General features: G+C 59.7%; 1 protein-coding gene across 1 annotated transcript in view; it reads left to right on the plus strand.

The window, feature by feature from the left end:
* Positions 1 to 21,439, plus strand: part of CELSR1 (cadherin EGF LAG seven-pass G-type receptor 1) — a 56,369-nt gene that overhangs the window by 15,420 nt on the left and 19,510 nt on the right. The window contains 8 exon segments of the mRNA XM_049771509.1: positions 1,038 to 1,679; positions 7,286 to 7,508; positions 11,061 to 11,176; positions 11,585 to 11,673; positions 16,816 to 16,973; positions 17,641 to 17,804; positions 18,173 to 18,298; positions 19,459 to 19,622. Coding sequence (XP_049627466.1) covers positions 1,038 to 1,679; positions 7,286 to 7,508; positions 11,061 to 11,176; positions 11,585 to 11,673; positions 16,816 to 16,973; positions 17,641 to 17,804; positions 18,173 to 18,298; positions 19,459 to 19,622 — 1,682 coding nt within the window.

The raw sequence follows: 21,439 nt of genomic DNA on the forward strand, positions 1-21,439 counted from the left end.
TGCTGAAGTCTGACTCTGGGTGACGAGAGGCCCTGCACGGACCCCGCCCTCCCTCCCTTCGGGTTTTTCCCAGCATCCCCAATGCTGGAACATTCTAGAGGGCAGGACAGGGATGGGGACAGGAAACAGGACCTGCCGGTTCTGTCTCCACACACTGAGAGACCCAGAATAGACCAGCCACACCCATCGCACCTGGGGGCCGGGTGTGCGACCAAGAGGGGCCACTCACTTCCTGCTGCCACCATGACATCACAGTTCTCTCCCCCCCCCCCACGTCCCCAAAGGGCCTTGTGCCAGGCAGGAAGAGACCAGGAGACAGGGAATGAGATGGGGGACAGGAACGGCCCCAGCTCTGAGGACAGGGCAGTTTGCCCTGTGCTGTCTGTCCCCATGGTCAGGTGCCTCTGGGGGTTTCCTGCTGCTCTGGGGTTTGTGGGTGACCTGTCCTGCTGTCCTGTGGCTTACAGCCCCTCCCCAAAGAAGCTCTTGGTGACCCTCAGGCCCCAGCCTCCCCTGGTCTCTGCACCCATTATCAGCTTCCTGCCAGAAGTTTCCCTGGATGCTCATGCTAGTGTGCCAGTCAGTTCTGGGGGTTCTGGACCACCTCCCAGCCAGAGGTGTGGGGAGGGAGGGGGAAAGGGTCTGCTCTCAAGCCCCCACACCCTGTGGGAGGGCCACTGCTGAACCCATGAGGGTTGGGGAGGTGACACATCGGAGGGGCCAGACCCTGCGGCCTGAACTGAGATTTCGCTTCAGTTCCCTCGGCCCCTGTGGCCTCAAACTCGTCCTGAGCTCAGAACCCCCCACTCCCACCCCTGCTCGACTTCCTTTCAGAGCAGTCCCAGAATGTGGGAATTGTGGTGCAGGCATGGGCTCTGTGCTCAGGGTCTTGGGGTGACTCTCCCTAACAGGGGTGTGTCACGGGGGGACTGGCTGGACTCCGAGGACCTGAGCCAGGCTGACAGGAAAGCAGGACCCGGGGAGGGCAGCCCTGGCATGCGGCCGAGCTGCCCGTGACCCTGCCCCTGTCCCCGCAGACGGTGTCCACAGCGTGTCGGCCCTCTGCACGCTGCGGGTGACGGTCATCACGGACGCTATGCTGAGCAGTAGCATCACGGTGCGTCTAGAGAACATGTGGCAGGAGCGCTTCCTGTCGCCGCTGCTCGGGCTCTTCGTGGAAGGGGTGGCCGCCGTGCTGTCCACCTCCAAGGACCACGTATTCGTCTTCAACGTCCAGAACGACACGGACGTGCACACGGCCATTCTCAACGTCAGCTTCTCGGCGCTGCAGCCCGGCGGTGGCCGCGAGGAGCGCTTCTTTGCCTCCGAGGACCTGCAGGAACGCCTCTACCTCAACCGCTCGCTGCTGGCGGCCGTGTCCACGCAGCGGGTGCTGCCCTTCGACGACAACATCTGCTTGCGCGAGCCCTGCGAGAACTACATGAAGTGCGTGTCTGTGCTGCGCTTCGACAGCTCCGCGCCCTTCCTCAGCTCAGCCACCGTGCTCTTCCGGCCCATCCACCCCGTCGCTGGGCTGCGGTGTCGCTGTCCACCCGGCTTCACCGGCGACTACTGCGAGACCGAGATCGACCTCTGCTATTCCAGCCCCTGCGGGCCCCACGGACGCTGCCGTCGGCGTGAGGGCGGCTATACCTGCGAGTGCTTGCAGGACTTCACGGGTAAGACAACACCCCCACCCCCGCCTGGTCGGGCCTCCCCCTCTTTCCCTCCCTCCCTGCACTTGGTCCCCCACTCTGTGGGGTGAGAGTGGGCAGGGGGTTGCAGCCCCTGGAGGGGTGTGTGGGGGGGAGCGAAAAATGTCCCAAGGATGTTGGAGCGAGACCATGGTGGGACAGCGTTGACCTTGCACAAGGACGACTCAGGTTGGATCCCCCCAGCATCTCATTTGGTCCCCCCAGCCCCGAGCACAGCCAGGAGTGATTCCTGAGTGTGTAGTTAGGAATAAGTCCTGAGCAACCCCAGGCATGGCCCAAAAAGTGAAAAGTAAAAAAATTTAAAGCATGGGGCCAGAGAGTTAACACAGTGGTAAGACCTTGCACACAGCCACCCAGGAACAACCTGGTTCAATCCTTGGCATCCCACATGGTCCTCTGACCCTGCCAAGAGCGATTTCTGGGCACAGAGATAGCAGTAACGACTGAGTGCTTTTGGGTGTGACCCCCCCACCAATTTTTTTTGTTTGTTTTTGAGGCCACACCCGTTTGATGCTCAGGGGTTACTCCTGGCTAAGCACTCAAAATTGCCCCTGGCTTTGGGGGACCATATGGGAGTCCGGGGGATCGAACCGGGGTCCTTCCGTGGCTAGCGCTTGCAAGGCAGATTACCTCTAGCGTCACCTCACCGGCCCCACCAAATTTTTTTAAAGCATGGAGGCAAAACAATCTTACAGCAAAGAGGGCATTTGCCTTGCATGTTGCTGACCCTGGTTCAATCCTTGGCATCCCATATGGTCCTCCAACCCTGCCAAGAGTGATTTCTGAGCACAGAGACAGGAGTAACCCTGAGCACTTCCAGATGTGGCCTCAAAACAAAACAAAACAACAACAACACACACACAGATAGGTCCCCTGAGCACCACCAGGAGTGATTCCTGAGTGCAAAGCCAGGAAACAGCCCTGAGCAACCCCCGGGTGTGGCCCCCAACTCCAAACCAAACAAAACCAGCAAGTCCCCTTCTGGGGACTCCATGTCCTGCCAGCTCAGGTGATGAATCCTGAGGGGTTGTCTTCTATTGCGTCCATCTGACTCGGGCTGGAATGGCCTCCACCCCCAAGCCGCCCTCTGGGTTTCCATCTGGGGTCACAGTTCTGGAGCAGGTTGGCAGGCGACTGGCTGGCACCTGTGTTTGGGGAGCAGGTGGCAGCTCAGCCTGGAAGTGGCCCTGAGCCTCTGTCTCTGGGTTCATTGTTCTCTTAAGCACCTGGAAGGTTTCACCTGCCTCCAGCTTTGAGGAGCTTAGGCTGGGGTGATGGTATTAGCAGGTATTTGGGAGGCAGGAAAGAAGTGGGGAGCTGGCAGAGCTGGAGGGGAAGTGGGAAGGATAGCTTGGGGCAGAAAAGGGGGTGGTGGTGGTAGTGCCCGGCTGTGGGCTGCACCCCTCTCCTAGACCCCGTCTCCACCAGCCTGCCCCACCTGTGTGTGTGGCTTCTTCCCAGCACCCCAGAGGGATCACCCCAAAATTCCTGCTTCTTGGTGCTGAGGAGGGCCAGCAGGAGGGAGGCCCCTGGGATGGTGCATTAGGGGGGCTTGAAAGCTCCTTCCCACATCTTGGGGTGAAGTGGCACCTTAGCCCCTCAAAGTTCTGCTCTGGAGACTTGCCCCTAGATGGAGCCTGGACAGGGCTCTGCCCTCCCCTGGCCCCAGGACTATTGAAGAGCCCCTTTGTGTGTGAAGATGCCCCGAACTTTCAGTCTCCTGCTTTGAGGAGCATTTCCGGAGAGGGGGACAGCGAGGCCCGGGGAGATAGTCATGGCCAGCCCCGTGTCTGTGTCTCCGGATGCTGCAATGCCCCATCCGAGACGGTCACCCCACGGTGCCCCTTTGAAGCTCCCTCTGCTTGACTGGTAATTGGGCTCATTTTCTCCCGCTGAAAGCACCTGTCAGCCAGGGTTTATCCTCTTCCCCGGTAAGCCGAGCCTCGGCCTTGTGCCTGGGAAGCTGGACGGGGCCCAGGGTGAAGGAAACCTAGGCTTCTCGTGAGGGTCAGACAGCGGGTGCAGTGGGGGGGGGGGCCGAGAACTCCCAGAAGTCCCATCAGTCTGATCCAAGGCTTGTGGTGTTTTGCAAGTCAGCCCCTGAAGAGGTTGACTGATGGAAGGATAGAGGATGAGGCCTTTCTCCTCCAGCTCGGACACAACGTCTGTTACCCTGTTCAGCCGGCGGTTCTGAGGTGAATGCGGCGGGAAGAAAGCCAAAAAGGCAGTCAGGCTTCGGAAGAAAATAGCTCTTTATTCCGTGAAGAGGCCAAAGCCAAAAGACCTAAGAATAGGTCCAGGACCAAAAGCCTCTCGCCTTCCACAGACCCTTGCTTTTATGCCCCAGAATCAGGTACCACCCAACGGTGGGATCAGGTACCACCCAATGGTGGGAGCAGAATCAGGTACGACCCTAGGGTGGGGGCAGAATGCCAGGTCACACCCTAGAGTAGGGCACAATCACCGATCAGGGTAGGGTCAGTAACATAATAATCCCATTAAAATGTTGACATACACAACAGTGGTGCTGGAATCCTGCAGGCAGGAGGACATGGAATCTGGGTGCTGTCAGGCCTGGTGCTGGCATGTGCGGGATCAGAGAACAGACAGATGACCCCTGTTTTCTTCCGTGTCCCACTGCCCCCTCCCCTGCTGCCCTCTTATCACTCAAGTGCCACAGCTGGCCCCTGCCCTGGGAAGGTTCTGAAAGTTTCTGTAAGGTTCTAGAAGGCCCCACCCAGTGTTGGGTGCCAGCAATGTCTTTTGCTAATTTTTTGTAAGAGAGATGTGACATGCATTGTTATCTTCTCTCATTACATTTCACAGATATCTTAGGGTTTAATTTTTTTTTTTTTTTTGGTTTTTGGGTTACACCCAGAGGCGCGGAGGGGTTACTCCTGGCTATGTGCTCAAAATTGCTCCTGGCAGGCTCAGGGGACCATATGGACTGCCGGGAATCGAACCGGGGTCCATCCTGGGCTGGCTGCGTGCAAGGTAAATTTTACTGCTGTGCTATCTCTCTGGCCCGGGGGTTTAATTTTTTTTTTTTTTTGGTGCCGAAACCCGGGATCGAAGGTTTAATTTTTTTTTAATTTTTATTTCATTTACTTTTTGGGTTTGGGGTCATACTTATTTTTTGTTGTTTTTTTGTTTGTTTGCTTTTTGGGGGCCACACCTGGTGACGCTCAGGGGTTACTCCTGGCTATACACTCAGAAATCGTTCCTGGCTTGGGGGACCATATGGGATGCCAGGGGATCAAACCACGCCCGTCGGTGCTTGATGGTGCCCAGGATCACTCCTGAGAGTGCTCCCGAGGGCATATAGAGTGCCGGAGATCGACTCTGAGTTCCATAGGGCTAGTCTGGGTCCCCATAGATCTTTGTTTTGTTTTGTTTTGTTTTGGAGCCACACCCAGTGCTGCTCAGGGATAGCTTCTGGAGGGCACAGAGATCGAATCCAGGTCTGCCCGTGCAAGGCAATACCTTCCCGCTGTGCCATTGCCCTGGCCCCACCCCAGGATCTTGCAGGAAGCCTCCCCATTATCAGACTGAGCATCTTCTCTGCTAGGTCCCCAGAGACCAGAATGACCTGGGACCCTTAATCCCAGCAGTGACCTAATCCTGGCAGTGACCTGGGGCCCATCATCTTGGCATCCCCCTGCCTGTTGGGGCCCCGTGTGGGCCCCTGCTGTGGACACCATGGGGCACCTGTTCACGATGTTGGTGAAGAGAGGAAGCAAGTGTGGCCATGGGTAGATTCTGTGCTGACCCCACCTAGGATTTGTCCCTCTGTCCCTCCCTTCCTGGGCTCGGGTGTCTCAGGAGCTAGAGACACTGCTGGCTGGCCGGTTGGTCGGTCGGTTGGTCCATCCATCGGGGACTCTGCCTGCAGCACTCATCGTCCTCTGGGCTGGCGGGAGTCCCGGGCCTTCTGAGCCTCACGGAAGAATCTGCGCTGGGGGCGACATGCACATTCCTGGGGTGTCGGGGCATGCTGTGGGCAGGAGCTAGCATGGCCGTCCCCTCACCATGGCCACACCCCTGGGCCCCCCACCCTGCTCGCAGAGACAAGCCCAGACCCCGAATTCCCCCCTCTGACCCCCTGTGTGTTTTCCCAGCCTTGAGCACCTGTGCTGCCTGCCTGGTCCAGGGTGTCCCCGGCTTCCCATCCTACTCCCCACTACACCCTCAGGTCCCAGCCTGCAGCTGAGTTCCATCCCTCCCCCCAGTCCAGCCCCTCCGGACCACACCCTCAGATGGATGTGGGTGGGCCCCCTGTCCTGCTGCCTGCCCCCCTCCCCCGTGCTGTTCCAGAGCACAAGGCCAGCCTCCAACACATAGCCCGGTCAGCTGGGGGTGTGATCCCCTGAGAGAGAGGGGCCTTATGCAGGATAGACAAGAAGCATCTCGAACCCCCAGGCCTGTGGTGGCTTTGCCCTTGGGAACCCCTTGCTGTTTTGGGATTTTTAAACCTACACCCAGCAGTGTTCCTCTTGGTACTGAGCTCAGGGGTCACTCCTGGCAAGTTCAGGGGATGCTATGGGATGCTGGGATCAAACCCAGGTCAGAAGTGTGCAAGGCAAATGCCCTCCCCGTTGTGCTCTTGCTCGGGCCCCATTTTAACCAATGGAGAGGGGGCCCCACTTCTGAGAGTGGGACCCCCCAATTGGCTGAGTCCCAGTGTTCAGGTCGCTGGGACTTACCCTGGGAAGGCCTCAGAGACTTGGGGTGTTAGAAGCCCCTGCCAGGGACCCTCAGGTCTGAGGGGGCTGTCGAGGACCAGGGTGGGAGGGGGATTTCAGACCCCTAATACAAATACCATGGTAGGTGTGTTTTATTTCTCTGGTTTCTCCGGACGTAGCCTTTGGGCCACGATTCTGTCCTTGTTATTCACTGCGAGGCTGGTCGGACACGAATTTTGGGAGCCAGAGGTTGGAGAATATCTGGCCAATTCAGGGCCCCGCCGTCCCTGATGTGAAAATGTCAACACCCACCCAGGATCACGATGCTGTAAAGGGGTGCTGGTGGCCATGGGGGCCATCTGGCTCTGTGGAAGGTGGAGGGTCCCATTAGGTCACCGATCCTGAGAGAGTTCTGAGACCCCGTGGAATGTGATTTCCCTGCACAGCCGATGCTGTGGGAGACAGTATCTGAGCCCCCAGGGCCCACATAGTCTGAAACTGTGGCCCCCTTGTCTTGTGCTTCTTTTGAGAGATGTGGGTCAGTGTCCAATTCAGCCCGCTGGGGGACCCACAGGGGCAGCCTTGGGGCTCGGCATGGACCCAACCACCACAGACTAGGGCGTGTGTGAGCCCCAGGTTGCTGAGCCAACTCAGCCAGCGGTTTTCGAGCAGGGCTGGACCCAAGACTGAACCTCTGTCCCAAGGGGACACCAATGGGGTCCCCGGGGGCCCCCCCCCCGCTTGCCCTCTGAGGACAGAGCCATGCATGGTAGTGCCAAGTACCCGGGATCATGTGCCCTCTCGAGGATGAGGGGCTCTGGCTCCCAGCCCCCCCAGGCATTGCTCCCCTTTTCCCATCCCCCTGAAACACTCTGCTCTGGCCTGCAGGGGAGCACTGTGAGGTGAGCGTGCGCTCGGGGCGCTGCACCAACGGCGTGTGCCGGAATGGGGGCACGTGTGTGAACCTGCTCGTCGGGGGCTTCCACTGCGTGTGCCCCCCGGGCGCCTACGAGCGGCCCTACTGCGAGGTGACCACACGCACCTTCCCGCCCCGCTCCTTCGTCACCTTCAGAGGCCTGCGCCAACGTTTCCACTTCTCCGTCTCGCTCACGTGAGTGGGGGGGCACTGTGGGGGGCTCCCCCGGGCGGGGGGTCCAGGCCCTGAGGCCAGAAACCAGGCGGTCACCCTGCTCAACCTTGGGGTTTCAGAAATGTGAGAGAGAGAGAGAGAGAGATAGATCCTCGTGATGTGGGATTGTGGGGTCTGTCAGCTGTGCAGGGTGGGGGTCTCCCCAGGGCTACACTCACAAAACCCTGCTGGGTATCCAACTCAGGGTCTCGAACTCACAAGCCTTGTGCCTCCCCCTGAGAACTCTCCCCTGGTCTGGGTTCCACTCGGTGCCTGTAAACAGGGACCCCCAGGATGATATCCACACCCTCTGCACCCTGTTTCCTACAGATTTAGCTTTCTTTGTCTATGTCCTATGCTCTGCGCATAGGAATCATTCCTGTCAGTACTCAGGGAACCCTCTGGGATGTCAGGATAGAACCCGGGTTGGCCTTGTGCAAGGTGAAATGCCCTCCCCGCTGTCCTATTGTTCTGACCCCAGTTTTTTTGGTTTTTTGTTTGTTTTTGTTTTGAAGCCTCATCCAGTGATGCTCAGGGGTTCTTCCTGCTCTGGGCTCAGAAATCACTCCCGGCAGGCTCGAGGGACCCTATGAGATGCCGCAAATCGAGCCCTGGTCCTTTCCTGGTCTGCCGTATGCAAGGCAAATATTCTAACACTGTGCTTTTGCTCTGGCCCCCAGTTTTCGTTTCTCTTCAGTAGTGCTGGGGTCAAATCCAGCACCTTAAACTGGCAAAGCCTGATACTCTGTGCTGAGCTTACGAAGAAGTTGGGAGTCAGGGACACGGCTCGAGGGGTCCAGGGGTCCCGCCCAGCACTGCGTGACCTCTGAGTGTCCTCTGTGCAGACCCTTGGACAATAGGAAAGAGGATTCGGTGTCGCCCAATAGTCAGTGAGCCTCCAGGGCTGAGACCTAGGCCTACAGGGAGGGCTCTGGCTGTGCATGCAGCATCCAGCCCGGGTTCGATCCTCGGCACTGCACAGGGTCCCGGAGCACCTCTAGGAGTGCTCCCTGAGCTCAGAGCCAGCACCCAACCCTGAGCATCTCTGAAAGTGACCTCAGAACTAAACTGAAACAAAACAAACTCATGCGGGCCAGAGCAAGAGCACAGCGGGGAGGGCGCTTGCCTTGCACACGAGCGGCCTGGGTTGGTTCCATCCCCCGCATCCCATAGGATCCCCCAAGCCCTCTAGGAATGATTCCTGAGCGCAGATTCAGGAGGAACCCCTGAGCACCCCGAGCAAACAAAAAACAGAAAACCCCTGCATGGGTGTGCTCAGTGGTCATGTCAGCTCCAGGCCTCCAAAAATGTTCCACAAGTGGGACCAGAGCAATAGAACAGCAGTAGGGCATTTGCCTTGCACGCTGCTTACCCGGAATGGACCCAGGTTTCATCTCCGGCATCCCATAGGTTCCCCCGAGCCTGCCAGGAGTGATTTCTGAGCAGAGAGCCAGGAGGAACCCTTGAGCACTGCTGGGTGTGACTCAGGAACAAAAGTTCCTGAGGCCAGAGTTTTTGGATGGGGCCCAAAAACAAAAACTAAAATGTTCCAAAGTGCTCCTGAGTCCAGAGTTGCTGGCAGTGGCTAAGATGACTTCAGAGTTGAGTCTTGCAAAATCCCAGCCGGGTGGGGCGAGCACCACTGGGCAACCGGGCAGGGGGCCGGGCCTCCGCCTCCCCAGGGGCTCCCCACCGTGAGAAAGGTGGGCAGGGGCAGAGGCCGGCCTGCTTCGGTTGCAGGTTTCCTGCCCCAGGCGGCTCCTCTTTCGACGGTGTTTGCCAAGCGCCTGGCTTGTGGGCATCTCCTGGCCCTCCCTCCTGGCCAGCCCTTTTGTTTCGGCCTGCCAAGGCCAGGGAGGAGCCAGGGGTGCTGTTTCTGCCTCTCGTCTGCTCTCCCGCCCCTCTGCACCCGCCCCCTGGGCCCCCCTTGGCCCTCCAGGGGTGCGGGCTGGCCCAGTTCCCACCTGGGCCCCAGAGACAGATGCAGCAGAGACTGCTGGAGGATGTGGCGTGATTCCTCCCTCCTGATGTCAGGAAGGCAGCCTGGACGTTTCTGTTCCATGCTCCCTCTGTCGCATGCTCCCACCCACCTTCTACCCAGCTGGGGGGTATGTTCTCACCCCAGTTTCTCAGTGGTGGCCGAGTTCATACATACACACTGGACTGTGCTTTCTGGTGCTCCCGAAAAGGCCTGGGTGCCCCTGCGGAGGGGGCAGCAGAGCCTTGCTGTGGAGAGGAAGGGAGGGAGGGAGAGAGAGGGCCCCACTTCTTAGGGTGAGACCCCCCACCCCAACTGACTGGGTCCCAGGGCTCAGGCTGCTGGGACTTCTTAGCCTGGGGAGGCCTTGGAGACTTGGGGTGTTAGAAACCCCTACCAGGGATCCTCAGGTCTGAGGGGGCTGTTGAGGACCAGGGTGGGAGGGGGATTTCAGACTCCTAATAAATAATAATATAACATCTGATATTATTAGATACTACCTAATAATATCAAGGTAGGTGTGTTTTATTCCCAGTTTGCATGCTCTGCCCCGCCCCTCCCTGGGGCACTGGCCCTGCTCCCCGACTGGCACCACCTCCCCCTGCCCAAACTCTGCCAACTCTCCCAACCATGCCCTGTCCATTTGCTCCTCCCTTCACTGGCCATTTCCTCTCGCAAGCCCCACCCCTCGGTGGCCCCGCCCACACATAGGCCACACCCTCTGACACCCCCTCGCTTGCCCCGCCCACCAAAGACCACCCTCCCACTAACCACACCCTTCCACTAGCAGCCTTCAGCTGACCACGCCCCTTTCATTAGCCCCTCCCTTCATTAGCCACAACCACCAATCATGCCTCTTCTTGCTAGCCCCGCCCTGCCCACTAACCACTCCCCCTTTATTAGTCCTGCCCTCTGCTAGCCCCTCCCTCATTAGCCATGCCCACTAACCATTAGCCTGCCCTCTAGCCACGCCCCTCCCACTAGCCCCGTCCTCCAGCTGGCCCCGCCCACCAAACACCCCTGACCCTCCCACTGGCCCCACTCATTCATTCCACCGATTCTGTCCTGGGTGTCCAGCTGGGCACCTCGGTGGCCCGCAGACACCCTGTGTGGGGACCCTTCCCAGCAGCTTGGAGCCAGCACCCCCTTCCCTGAAGGACCCCTGACTCCTTTTGGGGCTGCTCTGTCCCCTCTGGAAGCAAGTGGGGCTGCAGAGCCGCTGGCATAAGTGCTCCCAATCAGGTGCTCCTTGTGTAGGTGTGTGTTAGCGTGTATATGGCATGTGTGACCATGTGTGTGCATGTGTGTGAGTTGCCTGGTGTGTGTGCAAGCTCCCTGTGCCCTGCCCTCTGACCTGCTCATTCTAGATCCTGCGGCCACTGTCTGCCGGCCACTCGGCCCCCCTCACAGCCCCAGCCCTTTTTGCTGCCTCTGACAAAGCAGGCCTGAGCTCTGAGCTGCTGGACAGAACCTGTCCCTGCTGCCAGCCTCCTGGCACCCTGCATGGCCTCGCCTGACACCCCCCCCCCCCGGCTCACTCGTGTCCCGGCCCTCAGGTTCGCCACGCAGGAGAGGGACGCGCTGCTGTTGTACAACGGGCGTTTCAACGAGAAGCACGATTTCATCGCTCTGGAGATCGTGGGCGAGCAGGTGCAGCTCACCTTCTCCGCAGGTAGGCGGGGGCCAGGGGGCACAGGGGGCAGAGGAGGGCGAAGAGGCTGTGGGGCAGAGTTCACAGAGGGAACGGGCGAGGCTCTGGTGCCCTGACTATTCTGGGGTGGGGCTGCTGAAAATCTCAGTCATGGGGGCCAGAGCTCAGCACAGCACGGGAGGGCATTTACTGTGCGTGAAGACGACCCGGGTTCGATCCCCGGCATCCCATAGGGTCCCCCGATCTCACCAGGAGTGATTCCTGAGCACAGAGCCAGGAGGAACCCCTGAGCGCTGCCAGGTGTGGCCCCCCAAAAAATAGAAACTCCACAAGGGCTGGTATTTCCGTCCTGTTGAAGGTGCCATCGGCCCTGGCAGGCAGCTCTGCTCCAGGCTGGCCCCTCCCCACCGCCTCCTCTGTTGCCCGCAGGAGAGACGACAACCACAGTGGCCCCACAGGTCCCCGGGGGCGTGAGTGACGGGCGGTGGCACAGCGTGCAGGTGCAATATTACAACAAGGTAGGTGGGTCCCCACCCCCGTGCCCACCCGGAGCAGCCAGCCCGGCTCCGTCCTGAGCCCTCTGCACCCTGAAATACAAACTCTCAGGTCAGGGATCTTTTTCTGAAACTGGGCTTTGATTGGGGAGGGAGATGCAGGCCCCCCGAGTCTGTGCTGCAGCGTGGGGTGGGGTGGGGGCAGGGCTGGAGGCCACCCGAGCCCCTCTGCCTAGAAAGGGCTTATTCATTCCGGGGCCACGGCTGGGAAGTGCTTTATTCACTCACAGGCCGGCTCGCTCCTGGGGTAACCAGGCTCCCCGGAAGAAATGCTGGGGCCTGGAGCCAGTTAGGGTTTCATTCTATATAGCTCTTCAGGGTTTGTAAGAAAACGCAGTTGATGGTTTGGGGATCTAAACACCCAATTTTGGAGCCAGAGAGATAGCACAGGGGTAGGGCGTTTGCCTTGTATACGGCCGACCCAGGACTGACAGTGGTTTGATTCCTGGCCTCCCATATGATCCCTCGAGCCTACCAGGGGTGATTTTTGAGTGCAGAGCCAGGAGTAACTCCTGAGCATTTCTGGGCGTGTGACCATCCCCACCAAAAAACCTCCCAATTTTCTGTGGCTGGGAGGGGACCTGTCAATTACTCTGCCTACAAGATCTGAGCCATTTTGTGAGTGGGATTTTTTCTGGAGGGTCTCTCTCTCTCCCTCTTGGTCCTTGATTTCCACAGCCAGGGCTTTGAGGGCTTTGAGGTGCCTTGAGGGCAACCCAAGTTTCTGTTTCTTCTCTGATGGTCCCCCCAGGCCTGCCATCCCCCTTCTCCCCCAGCTTCTCTAGGTCCCTGCCCCTTCCTCTCCCTACACCCCCACATGTGTCCACATCCTCAGTGACAGCCATGAGCCTGTCACCCTGTATGATGCACCTGCCCGTCCCTTCAATAGCTGGGGCTTGAGTGGCCTTTGGGAAGCTTTTCCTGAAGTTGACAGTTTCTGTGTTGGGCTCAGTCCTGAGGAGGCCTCGGTGCCATTCCCAGGACCATGCGGCCCACACACACCTGACCCAGTGGCCCCAGCAGGGTGGGGAGCAAGGTGGGGAGAGGCACCGGGGTGGCCCAGCGCCCCTGAGCACTATGTGGATTAGTGTCTGTGGTGGTGGTGGGGTCTCAGGACCCATGGGGGTTGGGGTAGGCAGCAGGGTATGATTGTATCCCCCAGGAACCCCTGCGTGTGGGTCAGGGGCTGGCGTCACTTGAAGTGAGAAGTGCCCTGTGCTGAGTTTCCAGGGGCTTGTGGAGGGTGGGATTTCCAGCGCCTCCCCAGAGCTGGTGTCCCTAATGGGGTAAAGCAGGCCCAGAGGGAGGGGCCACCCTGTGTCTCAGAATCCGATGGGCCAGGGCTGAGGGAAGAGTGGGGAAGGCGGGCGGGACACCCTGAGAGACGGGTGCCCAGTCCTGTTTTCCCCGATCGCAGCCCAGATGGCCCTCGAGGGGTTGGCCTGGAGGTAGGGAAGGAACCAGTGCCTGGGGGGTGGGTGGGTCTGGGTAGGGCTAGGATTTCCCAGATTACATGTGTCAAAGCTCACATCTGGGCTGGGGAGTCTCACCTTGGGTGACCAGCATCCAGCTTTCTCTGCAACCCTTCACAGTTGTGCGTCTCCAATCACCTGCCCACCTACCATGCTGGCGGGCTGGGGGTTGCTTCCAGCCTGCCCTGAGCCCCTGAAACACCAGCCCAGGCCACAGTGGGGGAGACGTGGCTTTGACAGGTCCTAGACATCCCAGTGGTCATTTTCAGGACCCTCAGTGACCCCTCTGGGAGTAAAGGAACGTGGCCCGTCTCCCCTCAGCACCCAGAGCTCTGGTGGCTGCTCCATTTTGCTTTCTGTATAAACATTTTCTCTTTAGGGGCCAGAGTAATAGCACAGCGTGGAGAGCGTTTCTCTTACACAGGGCCAATCCAGGTTTGATTCCAAGTGTCCCATCGAGTCCCTTGAGCATGCCAGGAGTGGTTCCTGAGCGCAGAGCCAGGAGGAACCACTGAGCTGGATGTGGCCCCAAAAACAAACCAGAAAAAAATTTCCTCTTTGGATTAGAGCAGAAACTTAGCCTCTTTCCAGGAGAAATTCTGCAGTTCTGAAAATTTACTGTCAGGTAACAAATGGAAAGGGAACCCCAATTGCACCCGAGGCCTCTGCTGCTCCCCTAGATGATCGAAGAGCCCCCGAGGGTGTTGTCGCCCACTTGGGAGCAGGAAGCTGAGTCCTGGTAGAAGCATCTCACCTTTGAGGGTGATGGGGCCCCATTGCTGCTCACTGTCCCCTCCTAAACGGGGTCTCTGGAGTTTCCTCCTGGAGCGCCGGGGACAGGGACACCCCCACCCAGGGGTCTGCCGTGGAGGAAGGTGGCAGCGAGCTGGGTTGTGGCCTAGGTGCACCCCACTGGCCATGTCCCCTATCTCAGCACTGGGCCCCCACTTCCTTCCCACAGCAGGGCAGGGCAGGCGGCAGGAAGTGGATGGGCTGCTGGCGTTGGCTGTTTCTGGACACGCTCTGCCTGGCCTGGTGCACCCACCGTGGGACCCACTTTAACCCTGGCCCCGGACAGGCGGACAGGGACATTCATTCCTGCATGGGGTGAGGTGGGGACCCCGCTTGCTGAGTCTGGGGTCACAGTTCGGGGCGCCCTCTGTTGCGCCCCGGGCTTAAGCCAAGTGTGGCTCCTCTCTCCTCTCTGGGATCCCCGGGTGGGGGTCAGGGGCAGCCTCTGAGGCAACCTTGGGACTCCTGGGAGGAGGGTGTGGAGCATGCGTATTCATGTATGTTCACGTAAGGTCACGCATGTGTTGCTGTTGTTTCTGCATGTGTATACATGCGCCCAGATATGTTCATGCATGTGTTGGCATGGTTTCTGCATGTGTGTACATGCATTCACACATGTTCATGGCTGGAGGGTGTCACGAAACAGGGGCAGGAAGTCCCCGTGACCCTACTGTCTGCTTTTACTCAGGGGCTGAACCTCAGGGTGAGGCAGGGGCAGCAGGCGAGGGGCAGATCAGGAATCCGCCGGGTTCTTTATTTTTGGGGGAGTCTCCCAGCTCCTGCCTGTGATACCACCATCCTGGGTACCTGGTGTCTGCCCGTTCGCTACTGACCTCTGCCCTGTCCCCCATGACCCCGGCACTGTTACTCCCCGTCCAGCTGCACTCCAGTCCCTTGCCACCGGGGCCACTTCCTGGTGTCTCTCCAAGCAAGGCTGTTCTTTTCCTGGGGCTCCCCATCCCAATGTCTGGTTTCCGGGCACCCCAAGTCTCCCTCAGCCCATTCAGCTCTTGAAACCAAACCCCACCAGCTCCAGCGAGGACAGACCGGACCGTCTGCTGCTGAAACCTGAGCACAAGGCGGCACCGAGGCTTTGTACCTCGGGAGGGGGCGGGGAGGGGGCTGCACCCATGTCCAGGGGAGCTGAAGGGTCTGAGGGAGGGGCCGAGCCAGGAGATGGAGGGAGGCAGACAGACCCCGCCGTGGGGAGAAACCCCGAGATTGTTCCGTTTCCCGCCTCAGCTTTGCAGGTGTATGCATGTAGGGTTCTCGGTCCCCCCCCCCGGTTCTGAGGATCTCGCTGTCTCTGCTGCCCGTGGATGGAGGGGGTCAGGCCCCCACACCCGACCCACCCATCACCAGCTGCCCCCCACCATGAGCTGCAAGTTTTCTACAAAACTGTAGTTTCATCCGTGTTGGTGCCAGCTGTGGCTTGTGAAGTCTCGGCTGTAGCTAGTGATTCCCCCACCCCGGGGCCCACACCCCCATCCCCAAAGGGACAAATGATGGGTTTGGGAGGCAGCTCGGGGCAGGCAGGCGTCGGCGGTCCTCCGGCGGCCTCGAACCCGGCATTTACCTGCCCATAATGGGCACCTGGACGTGTGGACGCGCCCTGCCAGACACTGGATTTTGTTTCTCGCCATCTCCCTGCTGCTCCCGCTGGGTGGGGCTTGGCTGACCTTGAGGTGTGCTCGAAGGGCCCCTGGATTTTTCTTAACAGGTTGGGTTGCAGGAGGTCAGTGGGCAGCTGTGAAGCCCCCCAGTGGACAAGCAGGTTTGACAATGGGGCTTGTCCCACCAGGGCCGGTGCTAGGCCTGGGGGAAGCAGTCAGGCACTGGGGTCTTGGCCCGATGGTACGGCTTATGTATTGCACAATGCTGCCTTTTCCCAGCTTTGTTCCTAGGGGGCTGGACCCCACCATCACCACCACTACCAATTTTCGGAGTTCCCAAGGACTCACTTCATCATGCTCCGTGATCTCGACTGGCTGTGGGTCGGTTCTGGGGAGTAACGGGAAATTCCAGATGGACTTTCCCTCAGGCTGATACAGTGAATATGTTCCAGGCCTCCCTGTTCTCAGGGCACCCTGCCTGGACCAGGCTCAGGGTAGTTGGGGGTGAAGGGCGGGGTCCCTGTGTGCTTTAGTGAGGCCTGGGGTGTTGCTGCAAGTTGGGGGGCTACGAACCCCCATCTGGAATGCTGCCAGAGAGAGTACCTGCTGGCTGACCCCACTGGTTCCCTGTGCCCTGGCCCTGAGTCCACATGCTCCCCTGTGTGACCCGTGTCTGGAACAATCCTGGGTCCTCCTCCCCTTGAGTGGCCGTGTGAATTCCCCACACCTCCCCTGGACACCCTCTAGAGGGCCCAGGTGGACATGCCAGTGAGGGGCTAGTGCCCAGCGGCAGGCCCCTTGAGTCAGTTCTCGGCCACCATCTCCACCCTCATGAGCACTGGGGGGATCTTGTAGGGGGCTCAGGAGGAAGAGGGGATCACAGGGTCCTGTGACAAGCAGGAAAAGACAGAGTCAGGGCGGGTTGGGAACTGAGTCAGAACCAGCCTCAAGGACTGGACTGCCTGCAGCCAGAAATGAGCCCGGGACTGAGTGGAGTCCGTGAGGGTGAATCAGGGCCCGGCCGCTGTTCCCGCTGGTCTCGGGGCTCCTCCTGTCTCCCGAGGTCTGAGGGGCCATGGGTCCCTGCTGGCTATGTGTGATACCTGAATCCCAGGAGGCTGCTCTGGGGGGCTGAGGGGGTCCAGGGCTATGTCTCGAGTGCCAGCCTCTCCCCATGTCTTTCCCCTGCGTGGGCTGGATGCCCTGACATCTCCCTGCTGTCCCCACAGCCCCACATCGGCCGCCTAGGCCTGCCGCATGGGCCGTCGGGTGAGAAGGTGGCTGTGGTGGCCGTGGACGGCTGTGACAGCGCCGTGGCTGTGCGTTTCGGCCGCCTCGTTGGCAACTACAGCTGTGCTGCGCAGGGGACCCAGAGCGGCTCCAAGAAGTGAGTGGGGGGCTATGCCTGCCTGGGGGGGGGCCCTGTTTGGGAATTAGGCATCTGCTGTGGAGACTTCAGAATGTTTCAGAAGATTCTCTTTTCTGAGGGGCGTCACACCTGGTGGTACTCAGGGGTTACTCCTGACTCAATGCTAGGAGTCATTCCTGGCAGATGCAGAGGACCCTATGGGATGCCTGGGATGAAACCTGGGTCGGCCACGTGCAAGGCAAACGCCCTCCCCGCTGTGCTATTGCTCTGGCCCCTGTTCCAGAAGATTCTGACACACTGGCATGTCTGTCCACTAAGCGGCCACATGTCCCCTCCCTGTTTAGCCAGAGCTCACGGCCCCACCCATAAAGGAGACTCCCAGGGGTCCACCCTCCGTGCCCTGACCACACGGCCCCCACAACTGCCTCCAAACCGGGGTTCAGTGTCTTGTGGAATATTGTCCTTGGTGAACATGTCTAGTCGCAAAATTCTGGGAGTGTTCTAAGCTATCAGAGTGGGTGACTCTGTCCCCCACGATCCCTGGGGTTCCAGCTGAGCCATGTTCCCCCAAGACACACAGGACACCGGAGTCTCAGGTAGAACTGGGAGACCGACCTGTCTGCCTGTTTGTGGCTGTTGCGCGGTCAGTGGTCTGAGCGAGTGCCCCCGTGTCCATGTCACCCAGGTCCCTGGATCTGACAGGGCCGCTGCTCCTCGGGGGCGTCCCCGACCTGCCCGAAGACTTCCCTGTGCACAACCGGCACTTTGTGGGCTGCATGCGGGACCTGGCGGTGGACGGGCAGCGCGTGGACATGGCCAGCTTCATCGCCAACAACGGCACCAGGGCGGGTGCGTGCATCTACCTGCGGCCCTTCGGCCCCCTCCCTGACTGCACTTGGTCTGGGGCCCGGGGGCTGGGGGTGTCCCTGCTTGGGAATTAGGCACCTGCTATGGAGACTTCAGAATATTCCAGAAGAGTCTCTTTTTTTGAGGGGAGGGGCCACACCTGGTGGTGCTCAGGGGTTACTCCTGACTCGGTGCTCGAGCTTGTCTGCACCCCTTCCTGGCCGGTCGTTTTGGCATGTGGGCAGCATGGGAGGGTGGTGGTGGCCGAGTGTGGCCCCTCCTGGTCTGTGCTGATGGGCAGTGCCAACCAGCCCCAGGCATGCCCACCTCCGTGCCCGCCTCACCCATGCCCATGCACAACTCTTCCCCAGGCTGCACGGCCCAGAGGAACTTCTGCGAGGGGAGCTGGTGCCAGAACGGGGGCACCTGCGTGAGCCGGTGGGGGACCTACCTGTGCACCTGCCCGTTGCGATTCGGGGGCAAGAACTGCGAGCAAGGTGGGACCAGCACTGCACCATGCTCCCTACTCTGCTCCCCCCACATCCCACTCGCCCCCCATCAGCTGCTCCTGGCCCCAACCCCAGAAACAGGCTGTGCCCTGCCTCCACCCCAGGGCCTAAATAAATCCTCAGGCTCATTCTGGGACAGGCACCCCCTGATTGGGGCCTGCTGGGGTGACAGGAAGCCCGTCCCCTCCCCGGGCCTGCAGCTTGGCTCTGGGTGGCACATGGACAGTGGGCAGGCAGGAGAGCAGGGCAGGGCTGCGGCCACAGGCTGGGCCCAGTTCCTGTTATGGAGGCTCCAGCCCAGCCCTACCGTGCCAGAGAAAACAGCATCGGGTTTGGGGTCATCAGAGCAGGAAACAGACGTGGGGGGTCACGGGGTGGAGGGGTCCTCCCCCTGATGGACCTGCAGCAGTGATGCAGCAGTAATGTCCACTGCTACATGGTATCCCTGGGGCCGCCTCCCGCCCAACCTCGCCCCCCTGCCGCCCAGTCTTCTTGGCCTGTTTCCTTGTCAGTGTCTTCTGCTTGGGAGCACTGGTTTAGGAGTCACTTGCTGGTAGGCAAGTGGCAGGGGTTCATGGCTCCCCTGTGCCCCTCTAGTCCTCCCTGTGCAGCCCTAGAGCCCCCTGGGGAAACTCAGGGTGTCTCTCTCCAGGAGGAGGGGCCTAGCCCCAGGAATCGGGGTCCACCCAGCCAGGTGCTTGTTTCTCGGGAGAGAGAAGACCCTGAATTTAGGGGAAGGGGGCGTGCGGCACTCCTGGGCTCTGTCCCAGACACCCCCCCCCCCCCGTTACACACAGCCCTCTGTGGCCTCGCCAGGCTCAGGGGATGCTGCCCACAGGAGGGTCCAGTCCCATTCCATGTTCCACAGAGCCGTGAGCACTGCAGGGAGAGTCTCAAGTGTAAAATGGGGGAAAAAAGGAAAGGCTGGCCAGGGAAGTGGCTGAGGGGGGCCACACATTGCGAATGGGAGCCTGGGTTTGAACCTTACTTTGCCAGGAGTGCTCCCTACGCCAGCCACAGCTTAAGAGGCTGGAAGCCCAGCCCTGCTCCTCTCTCCTCCCTTTCCCTCCTTTGTCCTCCCTCCTCCCTCTGCCCCGTCTTGCCTCCCGCTTCTGACAGGGTGCCCGTGCCCATGTGTCTGTCCACAGCTATGCCTCATCCCCAGCGCTTCAGCGGAGACAGCCTGGTGGCCTGGCAGGACCTGGATGTGACGGTGTCAGTGCCTTGGTTCCTGGGCCTCATGTTCAGGACGCGCAGAGACGGGGTCCTGCTGGACGCCTGGGCAGGCGCTTCCTCCCGCCTCCTCCTGCAGGTGAGTGGCATGGGGAGGGCGGACTAGGCACTGTCTCTCTCCCTGGCCAGAAGCCCTGAATTCAGGGCAGGTGTCCTCCCAGACAGGGTGCCCTCAGCGCCTGCAGAACTTATCCAGGCCCCTTCTTGGGCCACCCCAGCTCTGGGTCGTGACTGTCCGGCCAAGGGGGGCGACCGGGCACCTCCACTCAGCAGTTTTCCTGCTGCTGCTTCTGCGCCCCCGAGATGTAGGTCCCCTGACCCGCTGAGCCCCCATGTTGCGTCGCTGCTGCCCCCTAGAGCCTTAGTGATGAGATCAAGGCCAGGCCTGGGGGACAGATGCCCCCAGCTTCCTGGGAGCCCCCAAAGGGCTGGGGGACAGTCCTAGGTGAGGGAGCATGTGGAAAGAGGTTCAGGGAACCCCCCCCCCACAGTCCTGTCTGGTTAGGCTCACGTAGGCCTCATCTTTCTAGAACGTTCTCTGGTGACTCTTCTTGCCTTCCTCCCCCTCCTGATGCAGCAGGGGCCGGTATAGTGTGACATGTAGACACGAGCCATGTGTTTGTATATACGTTGTCTGTGTACCTCTCCTCTGCATGTGTCTGTTCATGTATGTACCTGCACATCCATGTCCTGTTGGCCTATGGGACTGTATGCATGTGCATCTCTGTATATGTCTTTGTATAGCTCAAATGCATGTCTCTCTGTGTTATACATGTTCCACAAGCATGTGCATGCATGTCCGTATTCATGTGTGTACAGTCAGTGCACCCATGATGCCTGGCAGCACTCCCTTGGCAGGCCTGGGTGGCCCCTAGCTCGGCCTTCTCGTGGAGGGTCCTGGCATGCCCCAGAGCAGCCTCAGTTCCCCAGTATCAGGAGTCCTGCCTACAGGGGGGACGTTGGGCCCAGCTGGGGTGCAGGGCCCAGGTATCCAGTGGGGGACCATGCCAAGCTGCTGTCTGGCACCGGAGTGCCTGTGGCCTCTGTCAGACTGGCATTGACCTCCCCCGAGACAGTACGGATGTCTGGTAGCTTTCAGGGGGCCCTGAACACAGGTCCAGTGGGCTCCCCGGTCAGTTCCCGAGGGCTTTTCAGAGGGTCATGACAGGGCACCCTGTCATTCTGGGGTTGCCTACCCAGGGGCTGTGACATTCCTGGGGTCCCCCAGGACACCCCCAAACCCTCCACCCACTCCTGCAGCAGATGGGGTGACAGTGAGTGCTCCCTGCTGCCTCAGGATCAACCTCTATTGTCCTGTACATCCAAGACCTCTTGGGGCATCCCCTGGCCCTGCGCCCCTTTATCAGGTCCCCATCTGCCCTTTCTGCTCGGAAGGTTCCTCTGGGGTACCAGGGGGGAGGACACGCCAGTTCACGTCAACTCCTGTGGAACAAAAGGCGGGTACAAAGCCCTGGAAAAGTTTCCTGTCTCCTGAGAGAATAAAGAGAGCCTACAATTTTAATCGCTGCGTCTTTCTTTCCGCTCCGGGCTCGGGAAGGTCCCTGTGCCAAGGGGCAACAACATCATTGCTGTTTGCACTGTGAAGGTTTCCTGGGTTTTCACTCCTTGACTGAATCATTCTGTTCCTCTTTGCTACATGTGTCTCTTCCATTTGGGGGGGGTGTCACAGGGGTTCCTCCTGGCTCTAAGCTCAGAAATCCCTCCTGGCAGGCTCTGGGGACCCTATGGGATGCTGGGATTCAAACCACCATCCTGCATGCAAGGCAAAGAGACCTACCTCCATGCTATCTCTCCAGCCCCTACATGGTGTCTCTTTATTAATGTTTCTGTTCCTGTTTTCACGGACTATTTTAGCATTTTTCTTTTCTTTTTTGG

Source organism: Suncus etruscus, chromosome 4, assembly GCF_024139225.1.
Source record: "Suncus etruscus isolate mSunEtr1 chromosome 4, mSunEtr1.pri.cur, whole genome shotgun sequence".
In the NCBI taxonomy this organism is placed as follows: Eukaryota; Metazoa; Chordata; class Mammalia; order Eulipotyphla; family Soricidae; genus Suncus; species Suncus etruscus.